The sequence below is a fragment of the Merops nubicus genome, unplaced genomic scaffold, assembly GCF_000691845.1.
Source record: "Merops nubicus isolate BGI_N331 unplaced genomic scaffold, ASM69184v1 scaffold19552, whole genome shotgun sequence".
Taxonomy (NCBI): domain Eukaryota; kingdom Metazoa; phylum Chordata; class Aves; order Coraciiformes; family Meropidae; genus Merops; species Merops nubicus.
The window spans coordinates 737-25,244 of record NW_008594527.1 but is presented as its reverse complement, the minus strand read 5'-3'; the positions used below and the strand labels follow the sequence as shown (position 1 = coordinate 25,244).

The 24,508-nt window shown below is 40.8% G+C and overlaps 2 protein-coding genes across 2 annotated transcripts in view; one reads left to right on the top strand and one right to left on the bottom strand.

The window, feature by feature from the left end:
- The window catches only part of CCNE2 (cyclin E2), a 9,773-nt gene extending 9,005 nt beyond the window's left edge, over nt 1–768 (top strand). Inside the window, exons 10-11 of the mRNA XM_008935816.1 lie at nt 127–281; nt 667–768. Of these exons, the coding sequence (XP_008934064.1) occupies nt 127–281; nt 667–768 (257 nt within the window). The remainder of the gene's footprint in view (nt 1–126; nt 282–666) is intronic.
- A 1,106-nt stretch (nt 769–1,874) lies between these two features.
- INTS8 (integrator complex subunit 8) lies at nt 1,875–23,092 on the bottom strand (the record flags this gene model as incomplete). Its single annotated transcript, XM_008935815.1, has 27 exons — nt 1,875–2,154; nt 2,434–2,477; nt 2,581–2,645; nt 2,720–2,793; nt 3,449–3,499; nt 4,469–4,572; nt 5,560–5,678; nt 6,427–6,488; nt 6,573–6,629; nt 7,253–7,286; nt 8,713–8,897; nt 9,964–10,085; nt 10,609–10,810; nt 11,507–11,617; nt 12,033–12,166; nt 13,042–13,217; nt 13,353–13,423; nt 14,588–14,729; nt 15,378–15,478; nt 15,971–16,123; nt 16,817–16,924; nt 17,393–17,575; nt 18,497–18,548; nt 19,652–19,723; nt 20,153–20,293; nt 21,819–21,998; nt 23,064–23,092. Coding segments are annotated over 27 exons (2,889 nt in total), but the record flags the coding sequence as incomplete, so codon positions are not given.
- Between the last annotated feature and the right edge of the window lie 1,416 nt (nt 23,093–24,508).

The window sequence follows — 24,508 nt, the reverse complement described above, 5'->3', positions numbered from 1 at the left end:
AAGAGCGGGGAGTTTTGGGGAAGATGTTTCTGAATTTTTTTTTTTTGATTTGGTTTATTTATTGTTGACTGCTGTGGAACACCATCCTGATTTCTAAATGCATGACTGTGTTCTACCACCCTCCAGGCTTAGACTGGGAGAGCATTTCAGAGTGTGTAGAATGGATGGCTCCCTTTGTGAGCGTGGCAAAAAAAGTCCCTGTGAAGTTGAAGAACTTTAAGAAGGTTGCGGCAGAAGATCGACATAACATCCAAACCCACACCAATTACTTGGACATGCTGGTAGGTGGTTTGTGGACTCGCTTCTCAGGCAGTTGGGAGCACATCACACACCTCCAGGCAGCAAAGGGGTGGCCAAACACCTCAGCCACTGTGGGTGGCAGTGCCTGACCTCTTGTTTCTGGCTCCTAACTGATTATGCTCTGAACTAAGTGTGTTTTACCATAAAGCTCCCAGGCTGCGAGCAGAGACTTGGATGAGAGGTACCAGGGAAGTGTTTCAAAGATAACCATCCTTACTTTGTAGTATAACATTGTTTTGGCTCTTTATTCAGTATCCTAAACCTGGAGTACCTCAGCTGTGCAAGGCAGCGCTAGTGCATGCTGGCAGAAAGAAGAGTAGAGTGTGTCAAAAGTGTTAACTGTCTTCTTCATCCTCCCAACCACAGGAAGAAGTGAACAGTGGAGTAGCATCTGCTGCCCCAGGTCAGTTATCACCTGTGTCAACAGGGGGAATAATAACCCCTCCCAAAAGTACAGAGAAGAAATGAAATGTGGACCACAGTTTCAGAAAGCGGACTTGGTGCTTCAGATTAAAGTTGACTCATGCTCTTCACTGCTGTTCAAAACTTGGGCAGTAGAAGACAGCTAACAGAGCAGCAGATGGAGACTGAGACTGGTATCTTCCTGCAGACTTGAAAAAAGAAAGAGTTAGACCAAGTGTCCCTCCATGCTATTACAGGAGCCAGGACTACTTTGGATCATTCTCAAGCCACAACTAGCATAGTTGAACTCTGACTGTTCCTAACTTATGAATTTCAAGAACTTAAAAATGGTTGAGTGGCTGTTTATCCACTCAATTTAATGTCAAACATGCTTTAACTTGGGCTAGCCCTACAGGGGAACTTAATGACAACTTGTATGTATTACCTCTTCTTGGCTTCACTTCTCTTGTTCATGTGTGTCTGTCTGTCACCCACAAGCTCAGGTGCAGTATTACAGAGGTCAAGCAGTTTACTTTCCTGAAACCACTCTGCCCTTGCAGTGCCTGCCAGCCCTGTATCAGGTTCCAGCTCCACAGGAGGCTGATGCGTTTAAGGTGGGCTTGGAGGGCTGCCACAGACTTCAGTTGTGTATCACTGACCCTGGGCAAGAGCATAAGCAAAGGACCTGCTGCTGAAGTTACTGTAACTGGAAGAAGCACAGTCCTGCAAGGAAGGAGTTCTCTAAGACTCAGCCACCAACTTCCACCAAGAACACACGTAACAGCTGGAGAGGGTTCGGAAAAGTGACCCGCTGCTCCTCTGCCACTCCTCCCTCCATAGGAACAGTACTGTAACTGGGGAGCTGCACTGTCAAGTGTTACAAACAGCATTAACAGCTGTGTCTTCTGTGGAACATTCACTACCTCTGAATCACTTCTGTGATGAAGGGACCATACTGGGAGAGATGGCTGTCAGGCCTCCTCCCTCTTTCAAGGTGCTCCTGCCTGTGCCCCACACCCAGGGATGAGTTTTACATAACACTGGGCAGTCCCCAAACCTGTGCTAGAGCAAGTGCCACCAACCTCCACATCACACTCTAACTTAGCAAACTTGAATTCATGTCTTCAAACAAGCCACTGTGGAACTAGCTGAAGTTGCTTCCAGCCTTCTGTACAGTTTGTAAAAATAAGGGGTTTATTTTAAGATTTCATCTATTTCTGAAAAAAAGATACTAGACTGTAAATGTTGTATAAAAACTTAAATGAATTTTAAAAATAAAGTCTCAAAAGATTTTTTCGTCTTCCACACATTTTGTAGTAGGCTTCCATCATTAGTCTAGAAGTAAAGTTTTGCCATTGCTTGAAGAAACTTCTTTTTTCTTCTCTGTGCCGCCAGCTGTAGGACTTCCTCAGGATTACTGGCATTCAGCTCTGTCTGGCCAATGGCTTTTATCTTGGAACAAAAGAGGAGACATCACTGGCAGCACCTCTCACCAGTGCAGCTGTTTGGTTACAAGGTGACCTCAGCACTAGCTCAATGGGAGACATTTCTAATATGCACTGCCCCCCCACCCCTACACCAGCAATTTCACATCACTGTCCAGGCTCTATTAAGAATCACACCACAACATAAAAACTGGAAGCTGTGATTCTTTTCAAAGATGGTTTTGGGGAGGGGACCACAGAAAGCCAAGAAAACCCCACTGCCCCCACACACCCTGTGTTAACTTACTGCTATCTGCCGCTTGTCTGTCTCGCCTCTTTTGTGGTGGAGATCTGAGGGTGAGTCAAGAAAAGACACTTGGGTACAAGATGGACCTTTTCCAGCCATGAACGTCCAGTATGAGCTTTCTGTAACGGTATTCTAGCAAAAGGATACAAGTCAAGTACTCCAAGATGGTGACATCCCAGATGTATTCATAGTAAGAGTCCATGGCATCGTGACTGCACAAGAACAGAGGTGAGGTTACCAACAGTCCATCTTTGCACACGTTTATTGACTCTGCTGTAACATTTACCTGTTCTGTTCCTGCAGCGCCTTAAACGCAGTTTTATAGTCTACTTCTCTGAGGAACTGGCATAAGATAGCTACCTGTAAGGCAAGCCACAGGTGATTGACAGCCTTAACGCCATGAACAGAAATCCTCCACAGAACCCCTCAAGAGCCCCAACCCATTTCTTGACCTAATCAAGTGCTTGTCCCCTTAGAGCAGGCACAACTCATCCTGGAATACCAACAATGGTAGTAGCTAGAAGGAAGAAAAAGGGGTTTTTACTCAAATCTGAAGGGACTAACTCAGCTTCCAGGTTTCTAAATGCATTTAATAGCTCTTAAATTAGAGCCTAATATAAGCCTTGTTACTTTGTGGAGAATGAGCAATCCCACTGAACAACAAGGGCCACGTGTGGTCATCATGAAGGACAAAGTGGAGTTCCCAACACCAGATAAACAGACACTGTGCTCTCAGTACTATATAAAATAAAAACATCTCTATCCTAAAGAGAGAAACAGGATAAAACTTTTCTACTTTTTACAACATTTACAAATATGTTTATTTACTCATTAGTTTTGGTCCTTTTGATGTCCTAAAAGGACCCGTGACAACCACAAAACCTATTTTACTGCAGACTGCATTTACAAAGAAAGCTGGATCCAGTTTTCTCTTTACAAAGTTCTCCCTCCTCCTTTTTAACATAAAAATATTTATAAATGAGTGTTTTACTTAATTCCACATTTCGCCTCTTACCTGGGTGTGACAGTTGAGTAAAGAACAACACTTGATCATTCTTTTTATCACCTACAGAAAGGTTAAAAAACAAAAGAAGTTTTGAAATGCTAGTATTGGAACACAAACAGAAGTATATTTATTTTCTTACTTTTTTAAATACAAGGGACCAGCTAAATACTATCTGCACCTAGACAGTTCCCTCCTCTTGCCTACGGAAATGCACTCCGCAAGTAACACAGCGTTTTCCTAATGAACCAGACAAATCCTGGACAATGTTTAAAGTGACTGCAAGAGGTCACCAGAGCACGCCGTGGCCGAGCCTGGAGGTTACCCCAGCACGCACAGTTATGAATTGGTTCTCGCTTGAGGCCCACTTGCAAGTGACACACCACTTGTGACCCCAACTTGCAGGGCAGAGAAGGAGGTGCTGTACAGTGCCGTATGCCCCAACGGAGCTGCTGCCTCCACCCATCCCCAGGCACCCTTGCACAGCGCTCCTGCACCTCTGCTCCCTGTCACAGGCTGGAAAACACCAGTGGGTGTGGGAAGGAGCCAGTGTTGTCTGGGTCTCACAGCCAATGATCTGTGCTCCTACCCCTCATCCGTGTCTGCCACAGCAGACAGGATTTCAGAAAAGTTTAGAGAGCATGTTCATCTGCAGAGGGATGGTCACACCACACAGTGATGTGTGTGTGCTCCTGGCTTCTCCTCTCCTTGCTACCGCACTGGAGTCCAGTACCAGCTCTTTCTCAAGGGGTAGCTCAGCACATCTGGTCTCTACAAACAAACAGAAAAGCCTTCTGTGCTTCAGCAAAGGAGAAGCTTCAGATTTTCTATGGCCTTCAAGCAACAAACAAAGAAAAAAGAATCTACGAGGATTTATATCCCTAAATGCATCAAGATATAAAAAAAAAAAAAAAAAAAACACCTTACAGGCTACAGGAATGTGCATTGAGCAGTTTTGTCTCTGCATAGAATTAGGATGCTGACTGAATCCAAAGAGATATTTTTGTACATTTAAATCCCATTTTAACTCACCTGGTCCGTGTACACATCTGGTGGTACCACCTTGTTAAAGAAGTCTGAGCATACAGCTCCTGCCTGTAGGTAATAGTGAAGGGCTGCTGAATACTGATTTGTTGCTGCAACAGAAAAAAGCAAAATAAGGTCTTAGAAGTAACCAGCAGTTATTTCTATAGACCCAGATCAATAGTTTACAGAATTATTCATCTATCTATCTATATCACCACTGAATATTCCCTGGAAAGTAACTCACATACTGTTTTAACTACCTTTGAGGATGGCTATGGCCACATCCTTCTCCAGCACATACACCATGTAGCACCATACTTGCTGGCTATCTTCTGAAAGTTCATTCTTCAGCTCCTACCTCCCTGCACTCTCTTCACTCACACTGTGAAGTCAGTCCTAGGAACTGGCCCTGGACTGGGAAATAACTTAACCAAGCAGCATCACACAGACTGGGCAAGATTTCCCCCGGCCACGCTGCCCTGGTACAGTCTGGGTGCATGTCCTGGTGCCCAGCATCTGAAATGCCTCCTGTCCCAGTCCTGCTGGCTGCTCCCAGCTGAGGAGCAAGGGCAAGTGCTGGGGAAGTGGCAGGTGAGGACACAACAACAGGAAAAAGTTTCCCATCACAGCCAGTACCAGATCAGGAGTTTGTGCTTCCACATTTACAAATCCTAGATGCTTCCCTATAGAAAATACAGATCCTCTCCACCCTGTCCAACTTATGCTCCAGGGAAGCTGATCTCCACATTTAAAAGCCAGCACTATTCACATAGCTTTCCATGCACTTAATAAAAAAACCTGAACATCAGGGGTTTGCATAATTACACCACTATAGCACCAACTGCAATAAAAAAAAAAGTGAAGTTAACAATGACTCTTAAAGTAAAGTTTCCCTTACCCTAAAAGCAAGTCCATGTGACCCATCAGAAGCTCTCAGTGGGCTTAGACAACCTCCCAGACAAATTCACCTATGCTACTGCATCTATAGATTTTAAACTCACATCACTTGAGCTTCAAGGAGGGTTATGTCAAGCAAATCTCAGAGGAGCAAGGTAGACCCCACACACATACTAAAACCAGACATTGGTTTCACTTACCAAAATAAATATCTGCCTGAATAATTAACCAGAAGTGGTTGTTTGGGTTGATAGTCAATGCATAGCTGACCAGCTCTTTTACTGTAACAGCCACAGCTTCAAAGTCCACTGATTGAAGACTAAAGGAAAAAAAAAATCCTAAATTATTAGTTTTGGTTTTTTAAACACTAATCTGATTTTCTACCTAGTTTAAGGCCAAAGCACTTTGCATTAAGTGTCAAACAAAAATAGCTCCAGGAACTATTTAGTGTTGACTAAGACTACTGTTGAATTGTTTCAATACAGTAAATCTGACAGAACCAATACACCCTTCACAGACCTTGATGAAAAGTCAGTGAAGTTTACATCAGTAATAATGAGACTATTCAGACTAACAAGACAGATCAGCCACCCTAAGATTACACATGCTCTCCTGAGTCACCTCTCTCGATGCACACACACACACACAATCTAAACCAGTGTGGTTCTAGCTCCAGAGCCTTTAAATTTCATTGGAGGACCCTGGTTCAATCCAGCCAGAACAAATCAAAACATACCATACGTTACTTTGTATTTTGGCCATTATTCAAACACCTCAAAAAATATTAGTTGTTTTCTATTAATGTATTATATAGTTCACATAGCTGCATAGAGCTCTATACAGAGCTAAAAACCCATTCAGTTTCTTGAACCCACATCTCCATTAGTACCATCAAATGAGGAGTAAAAAGCCCCAAGCAATCAGACCAATCTGCCCACAGACAGAAGAGGCGTCAGCGATGCTCTCACATGGCAGGAATCACACTCACACACAGCTGGCACAGTAACAAACCAAACCTATTACCCAAACACACACCTTGAGAAATCTATTTTTAATTGTCACCTTACTTGGGGATGGAGGAAGGCCAGATGGAAATGTGCTCTGCTGCAATATCATTCACAATATCTTCCTATGAGAAGAGAGATGGTAAGAGAAATGACAAAGAGAAACAATTCAAGAAAAACCACCTGAGATGTTTATGATCTATACTAACCCGGACATTATGAAGCTTGACAAATAGGGACAATATTGTGGTTAAAACCAATGGTTCCTGTAAAGAAAGAAAAAAATTTCCCATGAACTAACAAAATTCCACTTTCTTCCCCAAGCTCTAAAGCCATGCAAGAAGTTCTGGTATCTTTACAATTCCTTACTGAAACAGGGCAATATTTCATTAAGAATCCTGCAACACAAGGATGCTGTGATAAAATTTTTGTAGGAAGCCTCTAATTACTTCAGATTTTGCAGAATAATTCCTTGAGTATAAACTTTGGTTTTACACATCTTAATGTTATTGCTGTGGCTACTGCCTAACCTTAAGCTTAAGCTAGCTATACTACAGCTTTCTACGCACTCATAAATCCACAAGCTATGCACAATTTCCCTTCCTCTTACTTCTGCTGCTTAGTTATGACGCAAGAAGCAGCTTCCTTCTCCCTCCCAAAGCAACGCTTTACTTCATGACAACTCCAATAAAATACACTCCTAATGTTAACACATCTCCACTGTCAGAACTCAGGGCAGACTTTCTTTTTTTCAAGGTATTCCACACTGCTGTACGGCAGGTCTAGAACACTCGGAAGTTCCTCACCCCTACAGAAACATGCACAGCTGTTAGATTATCTGGAATTTAACAGAAACTTTTTTGTAACTTCTGTTACAAAAGTAACTTACCCGAAGCTTTTTGATGAAGGACAGCAATTCGCTCCTACATCAGACACAAACAACCACTTAAGTGACAGTTCACAAGAAAGAATGTATGCAAGCTTAATTCACTGGGAACAAGTCAGGAAAGCAAATTATTCACCTGTCATAATACCCCTTTACCTCTAGGTTTACACATGCAGGGTGTATAAATGAAAGCACTGGAGCAGGTCATTCAGTTTTAATACAGTCACTAGGCAAGTTTAATTTTCGCAGTTAGAACAGGTTAAATAAGAAGCATCTGTTACTTAACCAAATTTTAAAAAGGTATGAAAATCACTTTGTAGTAAGCCAACCATTGACTCTAAAAGGGGAAGCTACTGAACTGTACTGTAATTCTCCAAGCTAGGATTGCAGTGAAGACCCACTGGCCTACAGAGGATGGTACACAGTGATCACTTCTAACATACGTTGATTTCCTTGTCACCCCACCTCAGAAACAGTCACCATAAGAAATCCAGACAAACACAGTCTGTTTGGAAAAGGTTTCGCAGCTTCTTTTCCAAAATAACAACGGGGGTCACTGCCCTTTACTGTTTGAACCAGAAGGGTCAGAAAAGGTTCAGTGTTCAGAAGTACACCTGTACTGCTTCCTTTGCCTTGCCAGCATATACAGCTGAAATCCACAGCAAGCACGTACCCATCAGCTCAAGCCAGACAAAGAAACACTTAGTAGCACTGACAGGAGAAACCTTTTCCAAGTTTTAAGATGGAAAGCTGTCCAATATACTCATACGTTCCTGAATTCACTGCAATACGCAAGTTTTAGTCGGGCTGGGACTTAAGAACAGGATGAAATCACTTACTGAGTAGACAAATCAGAGTTCTGGATTAGTCAACTAAGGCTGGCAGAGGTTAGATAACTATCAGTGAAACTGCTCCAGTCAAGAATATTTTCTTCCTTTCTCTCTCCACGGGGGCCTTGCTGAAGTATAACTTCAGGACTGAATAACAACTACCTTTAAGTTCAGAAAGCTAAAGCTAAGTATAGACACTTGTGTTGTGAGCTTGGCATTTACTACAATTAAAAGTCATTAACTGATACAGCCAATGGAGTCTGCAGAGCACCTCTACTGGCTGTAAAGCAGACACCTCCTGTCAGTCAGCTGAACTGCCCTCTAGATGCTGTTGAGTTACTGGAAGATCTACACTGATTGTAAGTGGCAGCACAGACATACATGTTTTGGTGTCCGTGTGTTGACCTGAATCCCATACTTTCCTTTTCAGAGAGAGAAAAGGAGTGTCAGCACATCACCACTAATACCTAACACCACCAATACCCAACACCACCAGTGGGCAGACTGTTCACTCAGCAGAGATCTTTAGCTGCTGCCACCACTCCAGCAGTGGAATCCAGACATTTTCTGAAGGGAACGCAGGGTCACATATACAATTCCAACAATATTTAAAAATCAGTTAAGAAAACACACCTGTACATAATGCCCAGTGTAGACTCCCTGTGTTTTATCAGACTCACTCTGCCATCATTGCCCCGTTTGTGCTGGTTGGATACGCTGCAGATTTGTACAACCACCTCCCAGAGGTCTTTAGCTGTCCGTCTGCTTTCTTTAGGACCTGGAAGTTCTTTGCACGTAGCAGCCAGCAACTGTCCCAGCTATGCAATGCAAGAGAAAAAATACAGTAACTACAGCTTCTCTGAATATTGATAACAGCAAAGGAATTACTGGCATTTAAAATGGCTAGGCATGTCATTTTAAGTTATAGACTACAAAGCAAAGTGACTAAATTTTGCAGCAGAGAACACTGATGAGGAACCTGGAGAACAGGAATTAAACAGAGAATTTTTCCTTTTATTAGTTTCCTTAGGGTGCCATCTCCTTACTCTAAGCTCCAGAAAATAGCCTTACGCTACTTAAATATACTGCATAAAACCTAAACTCCATAAAATACAGCTTTACAAAGACTGGTTTCCCTAGAACTCCCTTCACTTCCATACAATAATTAATCAGAACTGAAACTGGTACCCTCCGCTATGCGGAAAAAGCCGACCCTCAAAATGGAAATCAGGAAATGCCACAGGTAAGCAGAGCGGCCCGAAATTGATCTGTCCTGGAATATGGTCTGCAGTCAGCTTCCCTGCCCAACTCTGAAGTAGAAATATTGCTATAAAACCATTCTGAAAACTAAGTTTAAAAAAAGGCACTGCTTGAACATCTCCAGAAAGTCAACGCTGGTGTTGGGTTAAAAAAAAAAAAAAAAAGGAAAAATTACAGCATATTTGGAAAACAAGTATCACAGGAACACAAAAAAACACCAGGCAGGAAGCCTGAGACGTGTACACCACTCACACCTCGCACATGAGTCTAGGCCGAGTTCCAGCTAACAGGAGAGTCCTTTTATCAAGTGCTACAGGGTTTCCATCAGCTTATGGATCATCCCCACGCATCTGGTGCTTATGGAACCAACTTCTGTTGGCAGGCAACAAGGAAGAGCTGTGATGCAGTTGGTTTCATCTGGTCTTGAGAAAAGACACGGAGTCTGTTCTCCAACTGTGGTTTGTTGCTTAGCCCTGTTATCTTCTACACCAGACTTAACTGATTACAGCCACAAAACCCCACACTCCTGAGCCAAAGGGTACATACTTTTAGAAGTACAAAAAGACTCCAACAGAAAAGAGTCAATTACAGCCTGACAAGGCTCTCAGACAGAGCACTTATTACCTTCACATAAGGATTAGTCTGAACCAGAGATAATGGAACTTGCATGGTCAAATACTCATTCTCAGACCAGTTTAAGAGGAAGGCAACACATTCTTCAGCTATAACTTGTCGAAGAGGAATATCTGGAAGAAAAGGGGTTCTTCATGTAATTTTTTTCTTCCTTTGAGAAAACAGTGTTATGTGAAAACAAGCAAAACCCACTCCCTCTAGTTAGCCATTATGTTCCCCATCTATCACAGAAAAGCCACAATGCTTAGCCCTAGAAGAGACATCACCTCTGAAAATTAGGAGCAACAACAGCTTCCTCTAACCACAGCAGTTACCTGCTCAGTGTGAAACCATGAGGACTGCTCTAGCAACCAGCAAAACGTCTAAGGTGAAAATACAGATGCATTTATCAAGTCCTTTAAGTGGTACTAAACAGAAACTGTCAGTGTTTAGCAATATGCAGATGTCACAGTTCTCATTTCCAGCTTCTAAAAACTAATCAAATTCTTACGACTCACTAAAGCCACCATCAAACTGCACTATTATTTTTCCAGTTATACACTTAAATGGAAAATCTACAATACAAAGTTGGGTTATTTTCCTTTCTCCCAAGCTCTGTAGTTTTCCGTGTCCCAGGAAAGACAGCAATGTACTGACCAGGTACTCTCATTTCCAAGTATCCTCTGACTCTGCTTATAAGATCAGAAGGGGGACGTTCGCCAGAAGCACCAGGTCCAGCCTCGTGAGTGTAAATGTCCAAAAGCAGCATTTCGTTCAGCATGACTTGACGGAGCTTTGGAGAAAACTCCGTCACAAGCTCCAAGCAAGCAGCAAAAAGCTGTTTTGCAGGGACAAAATCCTACAATTAAAAAAAAAAAAATACGCATTAATGATCCCTAATGTATTCACAAAGGGAAAATACTAAGAATTAAAGTGTTGTTCAGCTGTATCCTGTCTAAACGAGCCTTAGCACCCATTATCATTAGAATTGCTCAAGCATTTCCCAATTATTGTTTACATTTTCGAGTCCTTTGGACTCGCTACTAAGCTTAACAGTTCCAACTGTGCTGGGTTTTTAAAACAGAGCAAGTTTAAGCAAAATCATACCAGAAGTAACTACTGGCATACTAGATACAGTCTGGTTTAACCTTGTAGTTCAACAAACTACAGTATTGCCAAATACAAGGAAAATAAGCCAGCACTCCAATGAATTCCTTAGGTAAAACAGTCAAACAAAAGAACAGCACTTCCTATCAGCCTATCAAATCACTGCTGGGTATAGATGCAACATGATTTAGTACATCATAATCAAAACTTTGTATGAATGAGATTATTTCCAGGCCCAACTCACTTAGAACTCCATCATCCTTGCCCTACTGATGGACCTTTGAGAGACAGAAGTATTTAACCATTGTACGACAGAGCTTGTTACTCCATCTCCCTCACTCCAGAGTTTTTAAATTCTCATTGTCAAAAAGGGCTTTCTGTATTTTCAGTGTTGTGAAAATTCAACCGTCCAAACTAATTTACCAGTAACTTCAGATGGCTTGCTCACCTGAATCGCACAGCAGTGCAGTCCTTTTGCCATAAGGATGTAGACCAAATCCCTAGTCAGATTGTCTTTGATTCCTAAAATAACATTGCTGTAAACATTTGGTACTTCCCACTGGGAGAGAGATACATAGGACATTTGCACAGAAACAAGTTTTAGAATTCACATCGCTGCTTAAAACAAACAAAACTCAAAATACTGAAAAATGATTGTCATCTCAACGTCAACTCTTTCATTTTAACATCTAATCAGAAGTAACGTATTGCCCATATAGAAGTAAAACAAAATTGGCTAGCTAGTTTGTTAATACTCTGAATAAGCAATAATTGGGAGGGGGGGAAAAGCAAAAACTAACAGAGGTAAGAAATTTTTACTTTAGATACGTATTATCGTTCTTATTAAATCACTATCACGCAGGGTGGGAGGGATCTGCATTAAGAATCTGTGACAAAATGTTTACTGTTCATTACAGTACAATACCTAACTAGAACCTTGAATTATACTCTCATGAGCACATGAAATAAATTACCTTATTTGAAACTGTCCAGAACTGGCGTTCTGAAGTCATACCATGCAACTCAATTAAGATCTGGCGAATCCTCCAAGGATCTACGGACAGTATGAGCTGGTGTTCAAGCTGGCCAATATTGACACTTGCTGAAGCTAAGAAGCAAAGCAATCAGGTCTCCAGCACATTCCTTTGTAATGTAGATGCTTACATTTCTTTAGCATATAACATTTTAAACACAACATAGTAAGAACAGCAGATACATCAATGGTTTCACAGGCCATGACCATCTTCTTGCACCCTTTCACAAACCCTTCTGCTAGCTTCTCTGCTCTCCTGACCTAAAGGGCTGTTTGCAATGCCCTCTTTTCTCACACCAGCAGCTCTGATTAATCCCTCACCCTTGCTACAGTAAAGCAATAGCTTCAAGATCTGCACCAAAAAAAAGAAGTGTTCCTATACTGCCTTAGTGAAAATTTTCACAGCTGCCTTAAGTCAATGCAAGCCTGTATTAGAACTGAAAAGATAAGTCCTTTCCAGCTCCAGTCACCACCACCTGGCACCTCCTACGCTAGCTTTGACTGGTGCAGCTGCACAGCCTGTCACTTACATGGGGAAAGGAACTGGCCAAAAGATCTTTGCCTCACTTCGGTAGGTTTAAAACTTCATCCAGACAGTATTCCTGGTCCTGCTCACCACACAGTCACATGAGCATTACTGCTGGTGTAAGTTCAGGGGCAAAGTGTCCTTTCTGGGAACAGGTCCCAGCACCAGACTTGGTTCAAACCAGCTGCCACACCTATCTCACTGGGTGAGCTAGGACACATTCATTTAAGCGTATCAATTATACTCAGCTGAGATACAAGCAACTAAGAGTCACCTTCTTGAACAAGTAGGATGTTCACTAACTAACAGTGGGAAGTATTCTCTCTGAAAACATTGTGTCTAAACTTTTTCTGAGAACAGACCTGCAGACAGTAACTTCAAGCATGGAAACAGGGTGAGTTAATAGAAAGGCTGTGAAAATTACCTGGAATATCATAAAAAGAAGTCACAGGTTTTGTGCACAGGTTGATTCGAGGAGATCTCTTCCGCATTTGATCAATAAGCAGCTTCCGTTCTTCATCATCCAGCAATTTTATGAACAGCTCATGAGATGAAATCATGAAGACAAGTTGAAGATCTTCCAAACCGAAACACAAGTTTCTAAACAAATAAAGTTAATACATGAACAAGAAGCAGCTGCTGCTTCTTCCAGTTACAAGTCCTAGAAACATTTATTGTGCTGCATTACATTGCTTACAAAGTGTAAATTCATGTTATCTCAACATGGGTACCTACTTCAGAAATGCTGCCATTTTTCTCTTGTCCGCTTCAGAAGAATTTTCCAAGTCTATTGATCTTGAACAAACCTGGGAAAGAAAGCAAATAATTAAGCAGCCCCTTAGAACTCTTTAAATATTTAGTTACAGACAGTGTTACTGCCCAGTTTTCTGACTCACAATTAGCATCAGCCAGTACACCCCTCTCTCAAGGGAGGCAACAAAGTTATCCAATAAACCCTGAAGCCATCACAGAGGGGTCAGTTTCTTTAAACCAGTACGCAAGCCAGGCTGTCTCAGACAGCTGCCATCCTCCCTCAGACACAACTCACATCCCTTCTCCCTCTGACACTTAAGTGTGCTGAAGCCCAGTGCCACAGGATCAGCCTAACACAATCATTAAGTACATAAACAAAACCCTTTTACATAAGTTTAAAAATGAACCAACATTTCTGCATGCAAAGCAATAAGATTTACTAGGGCTTTTCTAAAAAAAAAAAAAAAAAAAAGCAATGATTGAAAGGTAATTAGCTAGTTGAATTTAGTTGCCAGCTTGCAAGAAATAAACTTTTTTTTTTGAGAAATGTGTTTAAGTCCTAATATGAACAGCTAATGGAACAGCTTTTATGTGCTCTCAACAGAGCACTGTCAGTCAATTTTTGCCACATACTTGAAGAGACAAGAAAAAAAAAAGGCCCCAATTAAGAAAAGAAGATGGAAATAAGGGCAATACAACAAAAGCAGGAAGTCTGGTTTGAGCAACAATAGCTTCCTACAAGTTTCACTAAGGGTAACACTTTAGGTCTCAAACATACAGTAATTCAGGATCATTTCATGCTAACTGTTATAACAAAGCTGTTGAGGACAAGCAATTCTCTTCAACAGATACTTCTTTTTCGAGTACCTCTCTCCACCTTGGAGTATTTGTTTTTGTGCCTTGCAAAACACTCAACAATATCTCTGTATAATTTAATGATGTCAGGAGTAGCAGCAATTTCAAATTCAAGCTGAAGCAACAGGTCTACACTGGCTCCTCCCCAACAGACAGAAACAGAGCTATGAGCATAGATACAAGATTGACTGTGGAGTGTCATTGTACAAACTGCAACAAATTGAGCAAAGTTTGAGGCTTTACCTTACAAAGTATTTTTCTCTGCTTCAAAAATTGAAGCATTGCTTGCAACAATAACAGTTATACTGGAAAGACATCTCACTAAATACTGTTTCTTCTTCTAATTTCAACTAATTTCTTACCTCAAGGAGGAAGTCTATATTCTCTTTGCTAGGCTCCAGGAACAGCTGACAAAACTGAATATCAATTGTTTGACCCTGCAATACATCGCAGACTGTGTTGCACACACAAACTTTGAAACAAACTTCATCCAGATTATCATTCCTGCATGAACATAAAACCAAAAATCACAGAACACCTCATAAAAACAGAGTTTGGTATCAGAGCAAAGCCAGATCCCAAGACAAGTTTGGAGCACATGGCTCTGTCCAAGACAGCACTCAGAAAAAACTTTACTCAGGATTTACTTGTTTACCCAGGACCTCACTTTCTTTTATAAGGAAATTCCCTCCCTGCCCACAGCTCTGTTTCACACACAGATTTCCTTATCACTTCAGCCTGAGCATCACTGGAACTCCAACTAGAGCAGTGTGACTGACACCAAGGTGCTCCATGACAAGCAAGCCCTGAGCAACGCTGATGGCCCAAAGACTTCAGGAATATTTGTGCACCTCAGAATACACAATCACTGGACACACACACACAAAAAAAATCAAAACAAATAACCAGGATCTATGGCTTCCTTCTCTTAATTCTTCTGTGTGCCTTGATTAAATTGCAGTCAGGCTCCTCCACCAATCTCTGTCTAGGACTCATCACTGAAGATGCTCTGAATCAGCCATATCAAAAAGGAAAACACCCCTAACACAGTGCTAAGCTGTAGCCTCTTCTAAGAGGTGTTTGACTCGTATGAAAAACACAACTAATGAAAATTGCTTTTTATTATCACCGAACACATCATTACTGTCTCACCCCTGTTGAGCTTTTTCAAAGAGTTCTCTCATCACCGACTGCCTGAACTGAACAGGTAAACCGAGGGTTACATTATCTTCAAGGAATATCTTCACCAAGTCCTATAACACAAATACAGTTGGAATATTCAGTGAATAAGGCAAAACCTACAGATAAAGTAAATTTTCTATCTGTTGAAAGAAATCAAACTAACAGAAGCAGTTTGCCCCCATACATAATACTAAAATTCATTAAACAACCAGAAAGAGACCAAACAACAAAAAAGTTCTCTTATCATCAGAGAATCAAAACAAAAAAAAACCAAACTTGCAAATCTCAGCAGTGACATTCCCTAAAACCTGAAGAGTTAGATTCTACCTGAAAATACCACACATCAGCTAGTAGGAATTATTTGCTACTATGGAATCCAAGATATTTTAATCTAATATATATCAGATTCTGCTATATTCCTGTATACATATGTTCTAAAAGAGGGTATTAATGGTTAACTGGAACACTTAAACTTATTAAAATTCCTATCAGTTTAGGTGGAATCATCCACATGGAATGATAAAAGCCCCTCAGGTATGCCTGGGTTTATTTAAGCACCCTACCTGATAGTTGCCAGACTTCATACAGTTGTGGATTTGACTGTAAGGATTTGCCTGTTGAGAGGCATCGTCAGATGAGGTAAGAATTCCACAGGCTTGACAATACCCAGCTAATCGTTCTTCATCTATGGTAAAATGAAGTGATGAAGAACCATTCTGAAAAGTAAGAGTTAATCAAATCTTAGTGGTCAAAACATTATGAAATAAGCTTAATTTGGGAACACAAATGGAGATTCACAATTTCCCCATCTGACAGCAAAACAAAAGAATATGCACGTACACACTTTTTTAAAAGCATACTTTTATATGTGCTCTTTACAGCTTAGACCATGTTTTGTCTATTTAGATAAAAATTGGAGTTTTGCAGTTTGGGGAATATACATATGAAGCAAAATAAAGGGAAGCATACCTTAACTGTAAATATTACTTTCAAAAAAAGGTCAGAACACAGACCATGCCATTTCCAAGAGAAGGTTAGATAAAAGAATAGAAAATGCTTCCTCAAAACCACATCACCACACTCAAAACAACACAATAGACAGAGAATGTGCTGTTCATCTGAGTTAGTATTAGCACCAGAGAGATTATTCCTGTGTTTCTTGCGTCAATACTATTTGTGTTAAGAGAACAGCCATTACAAACTGTACAACAAAGGACCAATATCCTGCAGCTGATTAATATGATTTCAAACAAGGCACAACATAGGAAAAACAAAAATAGTTTAAAAAGATTTTGACAGAAATGTATACCATTAACAGTTATTAAATTGCTAAAGACAGAAGCAATAGGGGAAGTAAGGAAGTTTTTTTTAGATGAGTCGAACACACGTGCTAAAAACCCACTCATTACCTTTGCAATCAACTCCTTTGTTCTGAAAAACTTTTCTTTAGCATTTTCATGAACGGCTGCATTTGTAGCTCCTTGTTGAAAATAGATTGCACCCAAATCATAGCAAACCTACAAATGGCATTGATACAAAATGTATTATCTTAGAAATTTCCATAATATGTTAAGTATTTCAGCTCAAACCTTATAAAGACTTTATTCCTAGTTCTACTTAACGTTCTGCCATATGCTGCCTAGCTTTTCCCAGATACTTCCACTGTTTCCTCTTTAGCTGCTACCTCAGAACAAGTAATTCTGCCCAAACATTACAAAGTTGCAGAATGGTTTCCACGTAATATTAAGAACAACACAAAGCTGTCGCCGGCATATACTGGTTTACTCCAGAGATGGGGGAAGCAACAACATTCACGGTGTTGAAAAAAGTTCTGATCATGTGAAAATAAAGCCAACAGTATCTCATTGCTTAAAAAAAACACAGGAAAAATTAATACAATACTGTTTATCTCAAAAAATATTACTTCACATTTTGTCTAAAGAAGCAGATATGAACTGAAAGCTGTAATACAGAATGTAAGCTACCTGGCACTGTATCTCCTCTGCACTGATTTTCAGTCCAGCTGTGGAACTCTCCGTTTCTCCGTTGACCATACCAGGCTCCATGGCTAATAAATCCAGTGTTCTTATAGTGTGGACATAAAGATCTTTGTTTAATTTAAGTGCTCCTTCTAGGACCAGGATGGAGTCAGCAGCCTGCTCTTTCAACTGTAATAGTGCAAATGCATTGAAAAAAAACATGTTGGTTTTGAGTTGAACTCCAGGTTCACATTAACACTAGAAATAAAACAGTACAGTGAAAGGATAGTAAAAAAAAAATTATCTTTATACATCCGTCTTATTGTTATGTGGAACCTGTTCCTGTATTTCTTGTACCATATAGAAATTTGTGATTTCTACTTCAGATTCAGGTCTCAGAGGAACAAGATAAAACCCTTCATTCCAATTGAAAGAAAACACTTTTCTCCATTACACCAACAGCTTTTTGTCAGTTTTTGGAAAATTAAGTTATGCATCAGAGAGACTAAATTTTCAGTAGTTATTTTACAGCTGAAACAAAACCTGTGTCTACGTGAACAGCAAGATTTTTTCAAAAATTTCCATGAACTGGCAAGACACTTAAACATCATTTGTGCTCATCTATTTGAAAAGATATAAAAAGTAGGAAATAGTAGAAAATGTGTAAAACAAATTTGTTATCCATTTCCAAGTTTCTTTCACTTCTCTCAAAGGGACACACTTTAGGTACAACTAGCATTCTGTTAAAAGCTATGTACAGAAAACCTTCAGCTCCTAAATACTTTAAAAAAAAATATTTTTAAAGTGTTGAATTTTGCTGCCACATAATTTTGCAGCTCAAGCATGGTACGGTCTTAATTACTAATCATACAGTGATTTTGTAGAGGCTTGCTCAATGCATACATCTCCAAGGATGGCTGATGAGCGAATACTTCGGTCACACAAAACCAGTTCCATACTACATGCAGAGAGAACACTGTCCAAAATGCACAGGGGAACTGTGGCAAAAATAAATCCACAGCATCCAACAAAACTGTGATGCAAATTATTTTCCTGTCCATTCACATTTACATGTACATTCAAGTAAAAAAATGAGGCTGGGCATCTCACCACTTTCAGAATATTTTCAGTTAGTTCCTTTTCTTGCTGCATCTGGTTCATCCTGGAAAATAGAGAGAATAGGTCAAGGTTTCAATTATAAAGCAAACCTGCATGTTATTGTACTTCATGTTCTAGACAACAATTGACTCAGTAATTTTTGCTTAAGTACATTTCAAACATGGTTATGCAGCACCACTGACTGTTCTTAGCTCTCTGTATTTGCAACACAGAATTACAGAATGAAAAGATCATATTGAATGACACTATGGTTCAATAAAACAGAAGTTATGGATTTTTGTTGCTCTTCTCTTTAAAATTCAGATTGTTAATATTAGGGAAACTGTCATAAAGAAGACTGCTTCCACAGCCTCAAGTCTCTTGAGGCTTCACTCCTTAAATCTTCCGGAGCATGTGTCAGAGACAGAAGTGTATTCATGTAAAAAATAAATGTGTTTTTAAATTATCTCCCCCTAGAGAAGTTTTTGATTCAGGATCAGATTCTGATATGTACAGGATAATACAAGATTTATAGTAAAGTGAGTAGTATTTACTATCTTTAATCAACATACTTAACACACTCTCTCAAACATGTATGGCCTAATGCTAGACTATATAAACAAAGACATGAGAACGTACTCCCAACTTCAGAGAAATTTATAAGAGTCGGTTTCAAGGACAGGTTCTAATTAAAGCCACACAACTTCTGGAATGCAAAATTATTATTGACTTTAAATTACAAATTATTGCCTGATAAAGCAAATGAAAATTTCATTAACTCTACGTTATCATACAAAATGCAGCAAATTGGTATAATAAAACAACTGTATTAAGCAAGCTACTCTAAATTAAAACAGAATGCAAGAAATGTACCCTGACTGAACTAGAGAATAAGCATTCTGCCCAGGCAAACTGCCATATCTCTTTTTCCCCGTGATTTTTCACAGCTCTGTAAAGTCACAGATCACCATATATTAAGGGTGGAATGACAGACAAGTACATATGAATTATGTCCAAGATGAAAGCAGCAGTATATTTTAAATAAATGCAAGTTTTCCATGCTAGAACTACTAATTTTAAGCAACTGCATGTTATTTGCACGATTTAATCCACTTAGAAATTAAATTTCCTACCACAAAATCCAAATGAACTATACCTATAACTTACACATTTAACTGAGGTGGGCCAGGTTTCGCTTGCTTTACAGGAAAACTACTTTGAACGATGGTCCGTATGGCCCTATGCAGGGGAGAACATTAAGCAAAGAATAGTATTAGCCTTACAAGTGTGATAAGCAGACTACTTGCCTCTTAAAAATACCAGTTTATAGATAATTTCAGATACATTATACCATCAGAATACATCCTCTACTCAAGAGCACATCTAGTATTTAAGAAACGCTATTATGTCTATAGAAAGCTAAAAGGCAGCAAGATTTTTATCTTTATAAGGTGACAATTCAAAGCACTACCTCAACTATTTTTTTAGGGAACAAAATAAGCTGCAGAAAAGCTTTTCAAACTCAGCTCCTCACTAGAACCTGCCTACAGATCACAATATTATTATCACTTTGAGATTATTTCTCTTTCTGCATACAAGTATATAGACAGAAGAAAACATTTCTTTGCTCTCCTATGACTTGAAGATTACTGCCTTAAAGTAGTTTACCATCTGTTGTAGAGTAGGATTGCCATTGCAGTGGTCGGGGGTAAGCTGGACAGGTCTACATCCACATGTTTAGTTCCTGGGGGAACTTTGCTGATACACAGAAGTTCATTCAGTAGCATGTTCAATACAGGAACAGACAAGCTATTACAAAAAAGAAGGGCATCAGACGCATCATGTAGTAATCCTACTTCTCCAATGTTTAAATAATATACACTACTATTCTGTACTTTATTATAATTGAGCATCCCATGGATGTCAAGGTAGTATGTTTATTTTGCATAATGAGATGCTCACTATCAGGTGGCATTCCAGAGCAGGGATGTAAAGCAGGTACCAGTGTTAGCAGCATAAGTGAAGCCCAAGCTGCCCTGACAGCTCTACTACCATGCGCCACTGCGACAGTCCACACAGACACAGCCTCAGAACGATCCAGTCACCTGTAACAACAGGGCTCAACTAGTACGCCCCAGATCACACTTCCAGAAGGCAAATGACAACGTTTCCACTGCAAACAGAATTTCACTCATAAAGGGAACATTCCTCTGTGCTATCATGGCTTATCTCCCTTTCTACATCATCCGCTAGCAAACAGGGAAGATTAGGAACTGGAATAGGGCACTCCGAGCCATATTATGTAGAACACACGTTAGCTGGCACAGAACCTTCCTCGATAAAATGAGCAGGTGTGCAGGCCGGCTGTGTCACTCCAAGCTTTTGAGGTACAGTCTAACAACTGAAACACTGTTATTAATTTAGACATTATCTGCTACTGCCAAAGTACTTTTGAACATGTGAAAACAAGGCATTCTTTGCCACCAGCACTGAAAACAACCAGTGAAACTACACTTCTAGCAATTAAAGCCAGAATTCTTGTTTAACCAATTTTAGGTCTTGTGTTTTACTAGACTTCAGGTCTGTTATCAAACTACCATTTTAAACTAACGAACACTGGTTTTACTATGTGAGGTCCAGGAATCTTGTTTCCATTGGCAAGAGCAGAACATCATTCAACCGTTTCCAATAGCAGAAGTTTAAGAAAAAAGCTTGGCTCGAGCTGTTGTTTTATTCCTTTTTAACTACCATGACTCAACCTTTGGGTATAATCAGTTAAAAACCAAAACCACCTTTCTTAATTAAAAATAATCTTAGGCTTTACAAGCTAACAGAACAAGAATTATAACTATCATATAGAGATGTTAAATTAGTAATTGAAGTGACTCCAGGTCGAGTTTTTTCTGTTTCAACCACTCAGTTCAGTGATGTAGTTTACACATACTGGGACTTCTTTACATCAACAAAACTGGAGCAATACTTTCAATTTCAGGCATGTCAGAAGGGGGAAGCTTAAGCTAGTTTTATCACTGAAGGACACATAACCTAAAATTCATCTTTATGCAGTTTAAATATGCACATCTTCATGTCCAAAACCCACTATTCTTCTTCTCTGAATTATAAACAGTGTTGATTTGCTCACAGACATCACTTTTACCAAAGCCCTCCTCTAAATCACAGATGAAATCAAACTTGATTTCAGTTGTCACAAGACTCTTATCAATGTAAGGAAGATACTGTCAGAGAAGGGAGCAAGATAATGTACATATGTTAAAATAAAGATATCAAGCCACTCCACTTTAGTGATTTCAGCACAAAGATGTACAGACTATACCTCTTCTCCAGTACATCCAAATCCCACTTCAGATGAGCAGCAACTTTAAGAGCAAGAAGTTTTAAGATGCGATTTCTTTTATTATCAGGTGGTGGCTGGACTTGGTTCTGTTCATTCACTGATGGTTTTGAAGCTTGTTCCAAGAACTGAACAATCAGCTGTACAGGTGGTGGATCTGCAAAAAAGTCCAGAAATTCATTTACTGTTGCAGCTATACACCATCTTATCTTATTGCCTTGTCATTTTTACAGTTGATGTTGTCACGTGGCAGATTCTAATCCAAAGGTTACCTTGCTTATGCTGACTCAAATCTTGCTATTAGCACAGCTTTGTTTATACTTTTTGGTTTTTTGGGTTTTTTTTTAATTTATTTTATATACTTTGTTCATACTTTTATTTATTTTCACCATATTGTATAAATTATGTTTCAGTACATGCATCTACAGAAAATAAATGTTGCCTATTGAAATGGAAAGTTAGTTGTAGAAACACATTCCTACCTGTAACTCTCTGTATTTTAAAATACATTTACAAACTGCTGGTACTTTTGAATACATCTAAAAGACACTTTCAGATCCATTTAAAAAAAAAAAAAAAAAAGTACCCCTAAATCTCTCCCTTACAATAAAACTATCTTTCCAGTACCTTTGAGTTGTTTTGAAAAACTGAAGCCATATGACAGAAAAACAGAATAGTAGGGGTTGGAAGAGACCTCATCCAGTCCAAGCCGCCCTGCTACAGCAGGTTCACCTGGAGCAGGTCACACAGGATCGCATCCAGGTGGGTTTTCAAAGTCTCCAGAGAAGAAGCTGCCCAGAAGGGATGTAGAGTCTTGTTTCAGCACTCTGTCACCCTCACAGTAAAGACATTTTTCCTTATCATAGAATCATAGGGGTTGGAAGGGACCTCGAAAGATCATCTAGTCCAACCCCCCTGCCAGAGCAGGGTCACCTAGAGTACATCACACAGGAAGGCGTCCAGGCGGGTTTTGAATGACTCCAGTGAAGGAGACTCCACAACCTCTCTGGGCAGCCTTATGTTTAGGTGCAACTTCCTGCATTCTGGCTTGAGCCTACTGCCCACTGTCCTATCACTGGGCACCACTGAAAAGACAACTGCCCTTTATAAGCATTGATAAGATCCCCTCTTAGTCTTCTCCTCTCCAGGATAAACAGACCCAGGTCTCTCAGCCCTTCCTCCTAAGACAGATGTTCCAGTCCCCTACTCACCTTTGTAGCCCTCCATTGGACTCTCTCCAGTCTCTCTTGAACTGAGGAGTCCAGAACTGGACACACAACTCCAGATGTGGCCTCACCAGGGCAGAGTACAGGGGGAGAAGAGCCTGCCTCAACCTGCTGGTCACAGTCTTCTTAATGCACCCCAGGACAGCATAGCCCACCTTGGCTACAAAAGCTCACTGCTGGCTCACGGTTAACCTGTTGTCCACCAGGGCTCCCAGGTCTTCTCTGTGGAACTACTGTCTAGCAGGTCAACAACTAACCTGTAGTGGGGCATGGGGTTGTTCTTCACCAGTGCAGGACTCTACACTTGCCCTTGTTGAACTTCATCTGGTTCTCCCTGCCCAACTCTCCAGCCTGTCCAGGTCTCACTGAATGGCAGCACAGCCTTCTAGTGCCAGCCCCTCCTCCCAGTTTTGTATCATCAGCAAGCTTGCTAAGGGTCCACTCCGTCCCTTCATCCAGATCACTAATGAAGATGTTTAACACATCATAAGGCCTTTGACACTGTTCCCCATAGTATCCTCCTTCCTAAGTTGGAGAGATATGGGTTCGATGGGTGGACTGTTCAGTGGAGGAGAAACTGGCTGGACGGTCACACCCAGAAAGTAGCGGCCAATGGCTCGATGTCTAGCTGGACAAAAGTGACAAGTGGTGTCCCTCAAGGGTCTGTACTGGGACCAGTGTTGTTTAAGATCTGCATCAATGACACAGACAGTGACACTGAGTTCACCCCCAGCAAGTTTGCTGATGATACCAAGCTGGGAGTTGCAGTTGAGATGCCAGAGGGACAGGAGGCCATCCAGAGGGACCTGGACAGGCTGGAGAGGTGGGCTCGGGTGAACCTCATGAGGTTCAACAAGACCAAGTGCAGGGTCCTGCACCTGGGGAGGGGCAACCAACATTACCAATACAGGCCGGGAGAGGACACGTTAGAAAGCAGTCCACTGGAGAAAGACTTGGGGGTACTAGTAAATGAGAAGCTGGACATGAGCCACCAATGCCCAGTGGCAGCCCAGAAGGCCAATCAAATCCTGGGCTGCATCAAAAGAAGCGTGGCCAGCAGATGGAGAGAGGTGATCCTGCCCCTCTACTCTGCACTGGAGAGACTTCACGTGGAGTCCTGTGTCCAGCTCTGGAGCCCTCAGCACAAGAAGGACGTGGAGCTGTTGGAGCATGTCCAGAGGAGAGCCACAAAAATGATCAGAGGGCTGGAGCACCTCTCCTGTGAGGACAGGCTGAGGGGGTTGGGACTGTTCAGCCTGGAGAAGAGGAGGCTAAGGGGGACATCATTGCAACCTTCCAGTACCTGAAAGGGGCCCACAAGAAAGCAGGGGAGGGTCTATTCACAAGGGTTTGTAGTGACAGGATAAGGGGTAATGGCTTTAAGCTAGAAAAGGGGAGATTCAGGTTAGACGTTAGGAAAAAGTTCTTCAGTATGAGGGTGACAGA